This window comes from Dama dama, chromosome 28 (genome assembly GCF_033118175.1).
Source record: "Dama dama isolate Ldn47 chromosome 28, ASM3311817v1, whole genome shotgun sequence".
NCBI classification, from domain to species: domain Eukaryota; kingdom Metazoa; phylum Chordata; class Mammalia; order Artiodactyla; family Cervidae; genus Dama; species Dama dama.
In genome coordinates this window covers 38,018,749-38,032,861 of record NC_083708.1, presented here as the reverse complement: position 1 = coordinate 38,032,861, position 14,113 = coordinate 38,018,749, and the positions used below count along the sequence as shown (strand labels likewise).

Here is a 14,113-nt window from a genome sequence, read left to right as displayed (position 1 = left end):
TATAACTAAAATATAATTTAGGCATATAACATTTATTTACTCAGAGAAATAAAACATTTTACATTATAAACTTCAAACTAAATTTTAGATGTGGTCTTTGGATCATTTCTTTTTATGTATGTCATGTCATTCATTTAGAAAAGAAAAAAGTTACCTACCTCCATAATAAAATGTTCTTGAAACATGACTGTGTACAGTAATTTTGATATTGTCCCTAATCATTCAATTAATCTTCCACTCAAATGAAAATGTAAATAACAGAGAGAGGATACTGTGGAGGGGTAGGATCACATTTGATGCTATACCTCATTTGATACAGTAAGAATGGAAAAACAAAGTGAGCAAGAAACATAAAATCACTATACCAAGCAAAACAAGATGCAGGAAATTCAATGATATTTCACTTTTTGCAATGAAAATTTAAAAACATTTCTGAAAAAGATACCAGTAATTTAGACTAAATTATTGAAATGAAATTTAGTAAATGGCTTATAATATTAATGAAAATGCATTTATGGAAATGTAAAGATACTCAGAAGTAACTGTTATGTCCTACTCTAGTCAAGAATTAATGGCTTTAAAGCTGTGGTCCAGGGAAATTTCTGAGACTTATTAAGAAAGAATCAATCATGGTATTTTATTAATGTACTGTACTTTGAAGAATTTTAATTCAAAATAAACACATTTCCCCTTAAAGCAGTATAGTTCTCTTCCAACCAAAGTGAAGTTTAAAAAAAGAGAATTATTTTCTTTCCCAACTGTTTAACAGAAAAAGCTGTATGGAAAACAAAAGAAGAAACTACACTTCTCTTAATGCAAAATTTCATTCTTATGCTGAGTAAGAATTTATTCAACATGCAACTTTAACCTCTTCAAATAAAAGAAAAAATAATACCTGATATATGCACTTTTGTTGATTTAATATACTGAAAATTTATGATAGAATAGTTACTTACAGAAAACTGGTGACTCACTCAGTCTTTGGGTCAAAGGCTGAAAAGTTTGACTGTTTTCCATGAGGTTCAAAATTGCTTCTTCATTAATAAGAGCTTCCTCCACTTTGGGTCTAGTGTGACCTTAAGAGGACAAAGAATACAAAAACATTAAAGTAAATGACCTAAATCTGAAATTGCTTACAATTTGTGTAAATTAGGAAACATTACAATGTAAACCTATTTAAAATTTTGAAGTGTTAGTAATATATGTTAAATAAAAACATAATAAACTTAATGAAAGCCACAGGAAATCTAACCAGTCACAAAGAAAAAAAAAAACCCTAAAACTGTGATCACTAAATATTTACAATCTCTTCACTAAACCAACTACCTAGTTTGTACAGTTATATTACCCTGATAAGTCACTGTACATTAAAATCTGTAAAAACAAGTTCTTAGAGGGAAGTTCATAATGATATAGGCCTTCTTTAAGGAAAAAAAAAAAGTTGAAATAAATAATCTAATCCACCACCTAAAAGAACTGGAAAAAGAAGAACAAACAAAACCTAAAGTCAGCAGAAGGAAGGAGGTAATAAAGATCAGGGAGGGAATAAATAGAGATTCAAAAAACTAGAAAAAAAAAAATCAATGAACCTAACAGCTGGTTCTTTGAAAGGATGAACAAAATTAACAAACCTCTGGCAAGGCTCACGAAGATAAAAAGAGAGAAGATCCAAATAAAATAAGAAATCAAAGAAGAGAAATACAACTGATACCACAGAAATAACAAAAAACTGTAAGACAATACGATGAACAATTAGACAACCTAGAAGAAATGGATAACTTTGTAGAAGCATACAGCTCTCCAAAACTGAATCTAGAAGAAATAGATCTTGAACAGACCAACCAATCACTAGAAACAAAACAGAATCTGTAATTAAAAACAACAACAAACTCCTTACAAACAAAAGTCCAGAACCAGATGGTTTCACAGGCAAATTCTACCAACCATACAAAGAAGAACTTATACTAATTTTTCTGAAACTATTCCAGAAGACTGAAGAGGAAGGAACACTTCCAAAGATAGGCTACGAAGCCACCACTACCCTGATACCAAAACCAGACAAAGACACTAACAAAAAAACAAAAATTACGGGCAGTATCTTTGATGAATATAGATATAAAAATTTTCAACAAAATATTAGAAAACTGAATCCAACAACACATAAAAAAGATCATATACCATGAACAATTAAGATTCATCCCAGTGTCAAAAGGATCATTCAACATACATAAATCAATCGATGTGATCTACCACATCAACAGAAGAAAAGATAATAACCATATGATCATCTCAATGGATGCAGAAAAAAGTATCTGATAAAATTCAACATCCTTTCATGATTAAAACCCTTACAATAGTGAGTATAGAGGAAACATATCTTAACATACTAAAAGCTATCTATGACACACACACAGCCAATATAATACTCAATGGTGAAAAGTTTAAAGTCTTCCACCTAAAATTTGGAACAAGACAAGGATGCCAACCCTCACTTCCCTTCAACATAGTATTGGAAGTTCTAGCAACACCAATCAGATGAAATCAAAAGAAAAGGTATTCAAATTGGTAGGAAGGGGTAAAACTGTCACTATATGTAGATGGTATGACATGATATATAGAAAACCCTAGACTCTACACACAAACTATAAGAACTAATAAACAAATACAACGAAGTAGGAGGTTACAAGATTAACTAACATACAGAATCTGCTTGCATTTCTTTACACTAACAATAAAAGAAAGGGAACGTAAACAAATGTCCCTTTTAAAATCACATTAAAAAGTAAAATATTTAGGAATAAACCTCACCAAGGAGGTGAAAGATTTATATGCTGAAAACTATAAAATATTAATAAAGGAAACTGAAGATAACTTAAAGAAATGGAAAGATATTCCATACTCTTAAATTACAAAAATTAAATCTGTTAAAATGGCCATGCTGCCCAAAGCAATCAATATATTTAATGCATTACCTATCAAAATACCCATGAGTTTTTCTCAGAACTAGGATAAGCCTAAAATTTATACTTTGGATATAGATTCTGGATCTCCTAAAAGATCCAGAATTGCCAAAGCAATCCTTAAGAAAAAAAATAACGAAGCATGAGGTATAACTCTCCCAGACTTCAGACAATATTACAAAACTACAGTAATCAAAACAGCATGAGATTGGCACAAAAACAGACATATGGATTAATGAAACAGAATACAGAGCTCAGAAATAAACACTCACACGTTTCCCCACATAGACCACTCTCTTCCCCATGCAGATTCTATTTTTCTGCTTCTGATATTCAGACTTGAAAATCAATGTTTTCAACAGTTTTTAAAGGAAGAGTTAGAAGCTCCAGAAGAAATGTTTTTAAAACATCCCAGGACATAGCTACAGTGTTTAATCAAGATGAAAGAACAAAGAAGAAACTACAAAAAAAGGTCATCCCAAAGCAAAAAAAAAAAACCAACAACACAAAACCCAAAACCCAAAACCTGAGATCAGAGAAAACAAAGCAGGTTTTAAAACTAATTACAAAATAGATAAGACTGGCAAGAATGATCACAACAAAAGCGAGAAAAAGTAAATAAATTACATTAGAAATAAAAGGGGATGTGCCAAAGGTAAAAGAGATATATTAAAGGAACACTATGAGCAACTTTATACCAAAAATATGGAAAACTCAGATTAAATGGATAGTTTCTTAGGAAAAATATGATATAAACTCTGATTCAAACAGAAATAAAAAACCTGAGTAAACCTGTAACAATTAAGGAAGATAAATTAATAGTTTAAAATCCACGCCCTTTATTTCCCTCATGGACTCCAGGCTCCTCTGTCCATGGAATTCTCCAGGCAAGAATACAGGAGTGTAGCCATTCCCTCTCCAGGGGATCTTCCCGACCCTGGGATCAAACCTGGGTCTGATGCATTGCAGGCAGGTTCTTTACCATTTGAGCAACAAGGGAAGCCCTTACTACCCTCACCCTCACATAAAAATCAAGCCACAAAAAAACCTGTGTAAGTCTGAATGGTTTTACAGGTGAGATGTATCAAATCTCTGAAAACAAGACTATATCACTCCAATAAAAATTCTTGAAAGGAGAGGTGAAAAACAGGAAAAGCTCTACAATGCATTTAATGGGGTTAAAGTATGAATGCTTCTCAATTCCTGAAAAAAAAAAAAAAAACCCTAAACAAAATGCTTAAAAAAACACACATGACAAACAACAATTTGTTTCAGGAGTGCAAGGATAGTTTAACATTAGATATGTTATTAATGTAACTAAATATTAACAGAGTAAAAGAGAAAAACTGTGTCAGTAAATTCAGAAAGAAAAATTTGGTAAAACTTAATATCCATTCTTGCTTTTAAAAACTCAGATTTTCCTTAGCAAGCAAGAAATAGAAGATTTAATTGCTATTTAATAAACTGATTAAAATTTATCTACCAATATCCTGTAGTAAATTTCATAATTAATGATGAAATACAATAACATTCCCTTTAAAGCCAGGAAAAATGCTTTTATGATTTCTACTTAACATTACTGTAGAGTTCTTAAGCAGTGCATTAAAACATTAAAAAAGTATAAGGATGGGAAGGGAACTAATAATTATTTTCTGATAATGACTCTACAAAGAAAATCCAGTGAAACAGATATAAATTATCAACACTAACAAAAGTTGTTGGATATAAGACTGACACACAAGGTCAGTGAAGAGCCTAATATCAGCAATTAGAAGATGTAATTTTTGAAAGATAAATTCACAACAGCAACAATTATGAGGCACCTGGTGTATATCTAACAAAAGATATTAAACACTTTCACCAAAAAACCCACAAAGCTTTACTGAAAAACAAGGAAGACCAAATAAACTGAGAAATATATCATGTTCATAAATGAGATAATTTGGTATACAGAAAGATTTAAAATATTTCTAAATCAGTCTATAAATTCAATAACTTTCCAATAAAATCTCAACAAAGTTCTTTTCAGAAACAAGACAATCTGATCTTATAATTAACATGGGACAGCTTTTTAAAAGATCCAAGAGTCATTAAGACAATTTTGAAGCCATTCAGAGATCTGCCCCTGATATATATTCATACTTACAAAGCAAGAGTAATTACAACAGTATGATATTAACATGGGAGAACACAACTGAGGTTGGGGAATTCAGTGAAAACAAATTTTTTTCAATAAATGTGTTGGAACCACTAGCTCTTTATACCTAGAAAAACCAGATACAGTAAGATCCTTACTATATACACAAGTAAAATGTAGGATGAATTGAAGACCTACATGTGGAAAACCAACTGTAAGCACACATAAACCTTAAGGATGAAAATTTTCATTACAGCAGGATAGGAAATGACTTGTAAATCAGGTACAAAAACCAAACAGTAAAGGGAAAAAATTGTTAAATATAAAGCTAAAAAGACACATAAAATACTCTTTTTAAAAAAGGGAAGAAAATGGGAAAAAAGACTAAAAATAAAGTTCAACAAGTCTAGATAAGGAGAAAATATCTCTACAATAAATATACTAACAAGGGCTTGATATCTAGAAAATACAAGGAATTTCTACACATTAGTAAGAAAACGATTGCTGCAATAGAAAATGAGCAAAGAACATGAATAAGCAATTCTCAGATAGAAAGACCCAAATGCTTATAAATATCAGCAATCAGGAAATGCAGATTAAACTATTCAGATTCTAAAGAATGAGAATGGCAAAAAATTTTTGCATCTCCACTATCAAATATTGTTGAGGATGCAGGGAAGTAAAGCTCTAACATTCTGTGGGAATATAAACTTAGGTATAATCATTTCATAGAGCAATTTTGTAATAAAATATGATAGTTTTATTGTTAACATACCTCAAAGTCTGAAAAACTGAGCACTAAAAAGGAGCTTATAAGGAAAATTAAACGGTAAGACAAAATTTATGCAACTCTGTAACGAGAATACTAACAAAGTCAATAATTGGTACCTGAGGAAATAAACTGCTCAGTCAGGCAGGCTGCTCAATGTGGCGGGAAGCTGTCATAGTAGATATTAAAAATGCACAGGAAATAGTAGTATGGAAATTCTGGGTACATTTTGATTAGGATGGGGCTAGCAGATGCTAAGACAAAGCAAATCAAAGTAGAGCTCTCATCCAAAAGGCTGCCATTAAAATACTTGGGAGAGGGTGTAACTTGCTCTGAGTCAGAGGGCACAATGCTAGGATGCAACTCTTAGAGAAGGAGGAAGCCCTAGATGGATGTAGGTGCTCATTTCTAGCTGCTGTTTAATACAGTCAAGAACGCCTCTGCTGCCCATGCAGCAGTGAAAAGAGGGCTTTTCCTTTCTTACTGAAGGTTGGTAACTCTACTCCTGCTATTCTGACTCCCCTGCTTAGAAAAATTGTTTGCATAAAAAACATAACTTCTGAGTAAAACTTCCATTACACTCTTAACTACCAACCATGTAAAAGCTAACTGCATTGCAGAAACCCTGATAGAACAGATGCTATCTAAGGTAGAGTTTAATAATACATACACCCTAAGACTTGGCGAATTATACTTTTATGTCTTCTGCAGAGAAACTCCTGCACATGGCCATAAGATGACAGATGTAACACTGCCAACCACAGTGCCAAGGTGAAAACCATCTTAAGAGTTGTAGAAAATCAGATAAACTTGTTTAGTCTTACAAAAGAATGCTAATCAGCAGCTAAAATGAGTGACCTACAAACATGTAAGAATGAGAATAGATTTCAAAGCTATTACTGCTGACACAAAAGATACTCAACCTCATTATTAATGAGGGAAATGATAATTAAATCATAATGAGATGCCATTTCACACATACTAGGATGGCTATATAAAAAAAGACAGATAATAACAAGTGTTAGTGAGAATGTAAGGTCTCTGGAACCCTCATATACTGTTGATGGGAATGTAAAACAGTGCAGTCACCTAGGAAAACAGTTCGGCCATTTATTCAAAGGTAAACACAAATTTATCAAATGACCCAACAATTCTTTTCCTTGGTATCCATTCAAGAAAAATGAAAACATATACCCACACAAAGACATAAACGTTCAGAACAGTATTATTCTTAAGGGCCCAAAAGTGAAAAGAACTCAAACATTCATCAACTAGTGAATGAATCAATAAAACATATCAGTACAAGGCAATACTATTAGGTGATAAAATGGAATGAAATACTGATAGAAATCTACAGTATGGAAAAAACTAAAAACATTATGCTAAGTAAAAAAGTACAAAGGATCACATATTTTATGATTTCATTTACACGATTTACCCAGAAAAGATTAAATCTTGAGAGACAATAAAGTAGCTTAGTGGTTATTTAGGGTTGGGGTCTTTTGAGGTAAAGGAACTGTTTTAAAATTGAATTATGGAGATGTTAGTACAACACTGTAAATTTATCATAAATCACTGGATTACACACTTGAAATGAGTGAATTTTGTCATGTAAATTACACCTCAATTAAATTGCTAAAAAATATAATATTGAATGAAAAATGCAAGTTGCTTATTAATCTATGGTAAGTAGGACACCATTTATGTAAAATTTAAAACCTAAATAGTAGTTGTTGTGGACATACCTATGTAAGAACATATAAAATCATACGTGGTTTAACAATTTCTATCAACTTTAGAATGATGCTTATCTCTAGAGATTAAGAAAAGGTAAAGGAATGAGAGAGAGGTTTATGTTACATCAATATTTAGTTCTTAGGGAAAAAAATGAGCTAACTCAACTAAATACTAATATCTCAGTGCTATATACACAGGATGTCTATAATGGTATTTTCTGTATGCTTGCAAGAAAACCTCACCTTTGCTCAACTCTGCATCTTTGTGGACTTCTACCATATTAGCTGGTGTACATGGAAGAATTTCAGGAGACAGAACCTCAGAGTGCAATGTTAATTCAGCAGAGAACTCCTGGGATCCATCACTGTAGTCCACAGATCCTGATAATGTTCTGCTTAATTAAAACATATCCTTTATAACAAACTACATAATAAAGCAATAAAATTAGTTCTGAGATCTATAATAAATAACCACTTACACAGAGAAATTGTTCTCTTTGAGAATTTCCTGAAGTCTCTTCTGAAATTTTTTTTCACTTTCTGTTGCTGGCACAAACCTGCGATCTTTGAATTTTAAAAGTTCATTAAAAAATGTAGACAGCAAATGAATGAAATAGTTTCTTTTTTCCTAGAGTATCTTTTAAAATGGTAGCAATTTCCTATATATGACACATATAACACCACCTAAAATAGTCCTATTATAAATCAAGCAAAAAAGAAATGGTTGTTACTGAAGCTATAAAATTAAGCACTTAAAGTCATTTCAAGATTAAGTTCTATAAATTAAATATAAAACAAAAATATTATTTTCTATCTAAAAATATTATCATATACCATGAACCTAGAAATTTTCCCTTTATAAAATATTTCTATTTTAAAAGGCATAAAAGGCATTCAAAATTTATCAAAGGATTTTTAGTGTCCATGAGATTATAACACAAATTTAAATTAAACTTCAGTGTAGGCTTACTACTGTATTCCAAATACCTTTGCCTTTTAAATTGTCTTCTATTCTTTTACCTTTGTTTAATAATTTGTTGTATCCATCGCATTTTAAAAATTTCTTCCAATTCTTTTTGAATGTACCAAAGTTTAGTAAAAAATCAAATGAGTATTTTCTTTGGAGATGTACAAGTTAGTCAAAGTCAGAATTTATGATATACCCAGAGAAATAATTTGGGGACAGAATTTCACGGGTTACATTTTCAAAGCTTAATAAACTAAACAGTGTTTCTAAGTTGGAATTCACGCTCTTCTGTAAGTATTCTATAGCTCATTTGGAAATGCCAAGGTTAAAACATACTAGAGAATGAAAAGGGAGAAAAGGGTAGAATGAAAACCAAGGCCAACGAAGATGTCAATTTCTTATAAGAGACAATGAGTGACACTTTGGACGCGAAGAATAATGAAAATAGGAAGAAAAATATGCAGAAAATTTAAATGTAGTTTGAAAAGCAAAATCTAATGTCAAGGTAAAAATTCAATGGCTTGTACTTTTTCATTAAAATATCCAGTTAAAAAAAAATCATAAAAAAAAAAAAATATCATCAGAGTACATTAGGCTTGTACCTTGTGATTCAGGTTGACTAATTTGAGAAGTTTCATTTCTATTTCTTCGCCGTTGCTTTTCATCTTCCCATATGGCCTGTAGACCAGGGTTTCCACCAATTTGAGCTGTAATCACAATAATACTTCAATACGACAAGGGTCAAAGTGAAAAATACTTGCTTAAAAAAAGAGAAATCCATACTTTAAAAAAAAATAAATGTTGCCTTGAAGAAAAACAATTACCTATTCTGTGTAATAAAACAAATTATCCCAACCTACATTTACTATATTACTCCCTTTTTAGTTTCCTTACTAGTTCCCTAAAACTCCAGCAAGTGAATAAGATTCAAACATTTGATGATAGTCAACAGACCCAAAAGTCCCCTCCCTGGTACATAATCTGAAAATAAAAAATTAGAAGGCTGCTGCTGCTGCTGCTAAGTCACTTCAGTCGTGTCCGTCTCTGTACGACCCCATAGACGGCAGCCCACCAGGCTCCCCCGTCCCTGGGATTCTCTAGGCAACAACACTGGAGTGGGTTGCCATTTCCTTCTCCAATGCATGAAAGTGAAAAATGAAAGTAAAGTCGCTCAGTCGTGTCCGACTCTTAGCGACCCCATGGACTGCAGCCTACCAGGCTCCTCCGTCCATGGGATTTTCCAGGCAAGAGTACTGGAGTGGGGTGCCACTGCCTTCTCCGAAGAAGGCAGAGCATAGTAAATTCTTTTATAATGGCTAATTTATTTATTTAGTGTCATACTTACTTTAGGTTTATGTCTATACAAACAAACTCATATGAATAAAGCATAAATGAAAAAATGACTATCTCATCAGGGGTATAGAAAAAAAATCTTCATAATATTTTACATCTTCCTTTAATTTCACTTCCCTAGTGATGTTTTCTTCCATACTTTTTCCATTCTTTGTTCATGGATTTTTAAAAATAAAAATATACATTAAGAATAACTGTGTTAAAAAAAAAAAAAAAGAATAACTGTGTATATACCTTCAATGTCCAACCGATTTAAGATATCAGCAGCTACAGCATCCACTTCTAATTCACAAGTACTCTGTGGTTCAACACCTTCCAGTATTAAAGAGCTGTATTAAAGAAGTATCAAAAGACACAATAATTATGTAAGAGAAAATTTTCTTAAGATTTTTCTTAAATGATTTTTCATGTTTAAAGGGTAACCAGAAAGCCAGTGATATTTATCAATTGATAACTCTATTGAGATCTTTTTGGGATCATTTTACATACTTTGGATCATTATATTTTATATAAAAGGAATGTACAGGGCTTCCCTGGTAGCCCAGTGGCAGAGTCTGCCTGCCAATGCAGGAGACACGAGTTCAATCCCTGCTCTGGGAAGATCCCACATGCTGTGGGGCAACTAAGGCCATGCACCACACTGCTGAGCCTGCACGCCCTAGAGCCTGTGCTCCTCAACAAGAGAAGCCACTGCAATGAGAAGCTGTAACTAGAGAGTAGCCCCAGCTGTCTGCAACTAGAGATAGCTCATGAAACAACAATGACCCGGCAAAGCCAAAAATAAATAATACATAAATACATAAAATTATATAAATATATAAAAGGGAATATACAATGTTTCAGCATGTGGGTCATATCCAGAGCAAGCTGGTTTTAAGACAGTAGAGAGACAAGAGAGGGGACTCATCAAAAACCATACACATATGCAATTACTTGCCCAGAGGCATCTATCTCACCAATTATTAAAAAGATGGCTTTTAAAAATTAAAAAAGATGGGTTTTTAAAAATCAGGAGGAAATATATAACAAGAGTTGAGGGGAGATACACATAAAAGTGGGCAAGTGATATTGCTCTCCCTGCCTTCAACAACTACTACTGAGCTGGGGAATGCTTTAAAACTTTCTATAACATGAGAATTGCGAAACCACCCAAGTCCAGTATTGGGATCACAGCTAGGAAAAGAGGTAATACTATACAGTCATGTTTTAAGAGAAACATATTAACAAAACTCATTCTCCATTGTCCATACCTAAGAAATTAAGTTTATTTTTTAGAATTTATTTTTTATTTGAAGGATAATTGCTTTACAGAATTTTGTTGTTTTTTGTCAAACCTCCACATGAATCAGCCATAGGTATAAATTTTAATGGAACATAAGCTATTAATTTGTTAAAACAAAGAATTTTTATAATTTATCTATACACATATATAGATACAGATATACAGACACAGCACACATATATCTTTTTACCACTGAGGAGGGACATGTTCGTCAAACTATCACAGTATATCCATCTCTTTAAGTTTCAGAAAAAGTAATTCTCAATACAGCTTGTCTAACTTAACAAAATAAGTTATTCCATGAAATAAAAAAAGTAACAGATAAAATAGTTTTGGCCAGTAGTTTTCTCCTTTATACTGTTTCACAATTTTCAAAGAATTATATTATAAACTTCAAGGGTGAATTTTCCAGGAGTAGATCATTCGTGACAAAGGGAGGAAATATTTTAAAAATGCAATTTCACAGCAGAAACTTACAATTATTTCTTGCCCTTACTAAAAACTACTTCGGACATTCAGAATAGGAGGTGTTACTAGGGGAAGGGTGTTGTTGCCGTTCAGTCGCTCAGCTCTGTCCAACTCTTTGCGACCCCATAAACTGAAGCAAGCCAGGCTTCCCTACCTTTTACCATCTCCTGTAAATGAATTTGCTCAAACTCATTGAGTCAGTGGTGCCATCCAACCATCTCACTCTCTGTCATTCCCTTCTCCTCCTGCCCTCAATTTTTCCCTAGCATCAGGGTCTTTTCAACAGGTCAGCTCTTCCCATCAGGTGGCGAAAGTACTGGAGCTTCAGCTTCAGCATCAGTCCTTTCAATGAATATTCAGGGTTGATGTCCTTTTAGGATTGATTGATTTGACCTCCTTGTAGTCCAAGGGACTCTCTAGAGTCTTCTCCGGCACCACAGTTCGAATGCATCAATTTTTCAGTGCTCTCAGCCTTTTTTATTGTCCAGCTCTCATATCCATACATGACTAAGCTTCCCTGGTGGCTCAGACGGTAAAGAATCTGCCTGCCATGTGGGAGACCTGGATTTGATTCCTGGGTTGGGAAGAACCTCTGGAGAAGGGCATGGCAACCCACTCTAGTATTCTTGCCTGGAGAACCCCCATGGACAGATGAGCCTGGTGGGTTACCGTCCATGGGTTCGCAAAGAGGTGGACACGACTGAGTAATTAAGCACAGCACGTTTGGCCCTTTGTAGGTGAAGTAATGTCTCTGCTTTCTAATACGTTGTCTAGGTTTGTCATTGCTTTTCTTCCAAGGAGCAAGCATCTTTTAATTTCATGGCTGCAATCTCTGTCCACAGTGATTTTGGAGCCCAAGAAAATAAAAGTCTATCACCATTTCCATCGTTTCCCCATCTATATGCCATGAAGTGATGGAACCGGATGCCATGATCTTTGTTTACAGAATGTTGAGTTTTAAGCCAGCTTTTTCACTCTCCTCTTTCACCTTCATCAAGAGGCTCTTTAATTCTTCTTCACTTTCTGCCATAAAAGTGGTGTCATCTGCATATCTGAGGTTATTGATATTTCTTCCCACAATCTTGATTCCAGCTTGTGCTTCATCCAGCCCAGCATTTCACATGATGTACTCTGCATATAAGTTAAAAAAGCAGGGTGACAATATACAGCCTTGATGTACTCCTTTCCCGATGAGTAACTAGTTCATTGTTCATGTCCGATTCTAACTGTTGCTTCTTGACCTGCATGAAGGTTTCACAGGAGGCAGGTCAGGCGGTCTGGTATTCCCATCTCTTTAAGAATTTTCCAGTTTGTTGTGATCTACACAGTCAAAGGCTTTAGCGTAGTCAATGAAGCAAAAGTAGATGTTTTACTGGAATTCTCTAGCATTTTCTATGATTCAATGGATGTTGGCAATTTGATCTCTGGTTCCTTTGCCTTTTCTAAATCCAGCTTGAACATCTGGAAGTTCTTGGTTCACATACTATTGAGACCTAGCTTGAAGGATTTTGAGCATTACTTTGCTATCATGTGAATTGAGTGCAATTGTGCAGTAGTTTGAACACTCTTTGGCATTGCCCTTCTTTAGGAATGGAATGAAAACTGACCTTTTCCAAATCTGTGGCCACTGCTGAGTTTTCCAAAATCGCCGGCATAGTGAGTGCAGCACTTTAACAGCACCATCTTTTAGGAAGTAGTTTTCAGAAATTAAAAAACTGCTTTCAGTAAATAGAAAAAAGAACCTAGAGGGGTGGGATACGATGTGAGGTGGGCAGGAGGTTGAAGAGGGAGGGGACATATGTTTAACTATGGCTGATTCATGTTTATATGTGGAAGAGACCAATACAATATTGTAAAGCAATAATTCTCCGATTAGAAATAATTTTTTTAAAAATTAAAATAAATTTGAGCCTGCAAATACATGTAGGCCATTCATTTTAATTATGAAAGGTAGATAAGCCATACAATGGTTATTAGGCAACTGTACCTCTCTGAATATTTCTATTCACAGCTTAACACAACAGACCCACAAATTACAGTCACTGAAGGGTTAGACAACTGTAATTAAAAAAAGTCTCTTCAGATCATTCTGATGGGCAGCCAGGTTGAGATTACTGCAGTGGATTTGACCTTTGTGAATTCAACACTCTGGCAAATGACTGAAGGTCCATGATGTGTGGTAATTTACAATGAGTCAGCAGGGCTTCCCTGGTGGCTCAATGGAAAAGAACCCGCCTGCCAATGCGGGAGATGTAGGTTCAGTCCCTGGGTCAGGAAGATTCCCTGGAGAAGGAAATGGCAACCCACACCAGTATTCTCACATGGGAAATTCCATGGACACAAGAGCCTAGTGGGCTACAGTCTATAGGGTTGGGAAAGAGTTGGTCATGACTTAGCAACACCACCACCACCACAGCAGGTAAGGCTAGTAGACTTGCAAA

The 14,113-nt window shown here is 34.0% G+C and overlaps 1 protein-coding gene across 3 annotated transcripts in view; it reads right to left on the bottom strand.

Annotated features, from left to right (window-relative positions):
- The window catches only part of REV3L (REV3 like, DNA directed polymerase zeta catalytic subunit), a 178,972-nt gene that overhangs the window by 85,172 nt on the left and 79,687 nt on the right, over positions 1–14,113 (bottom strand). For 2 of the 3 annotated variants that reach the window (XM_061131892.1, XM_061131894.1), the window contains 5 exons: positions 10,157–10,251; positions 9,172–9,276; positions 8,082–8,166; positions 7,846–7,997; positions 957–1,076 (listed from right to left, as the gene is read on the bottom strand). In XM_061131892.1, coding sequence (XP_060987875.1) covers positions 957–1,076; positions 7,846–7,997; positions 8,082–8,166; positions 9,172–9,276; positions 10,157–10,251 — 557 coding nt within the window. The remainder of the gene's footprint in view (positions 1–956; positions 1,077–7,845; positions 7,998–8,081; positions 8,167–9,171; positions 9,277–10,156; positions 10,252–14,113) is intronic. The other variant, XM_061131893.1, reaches the window with a different exon arrangement.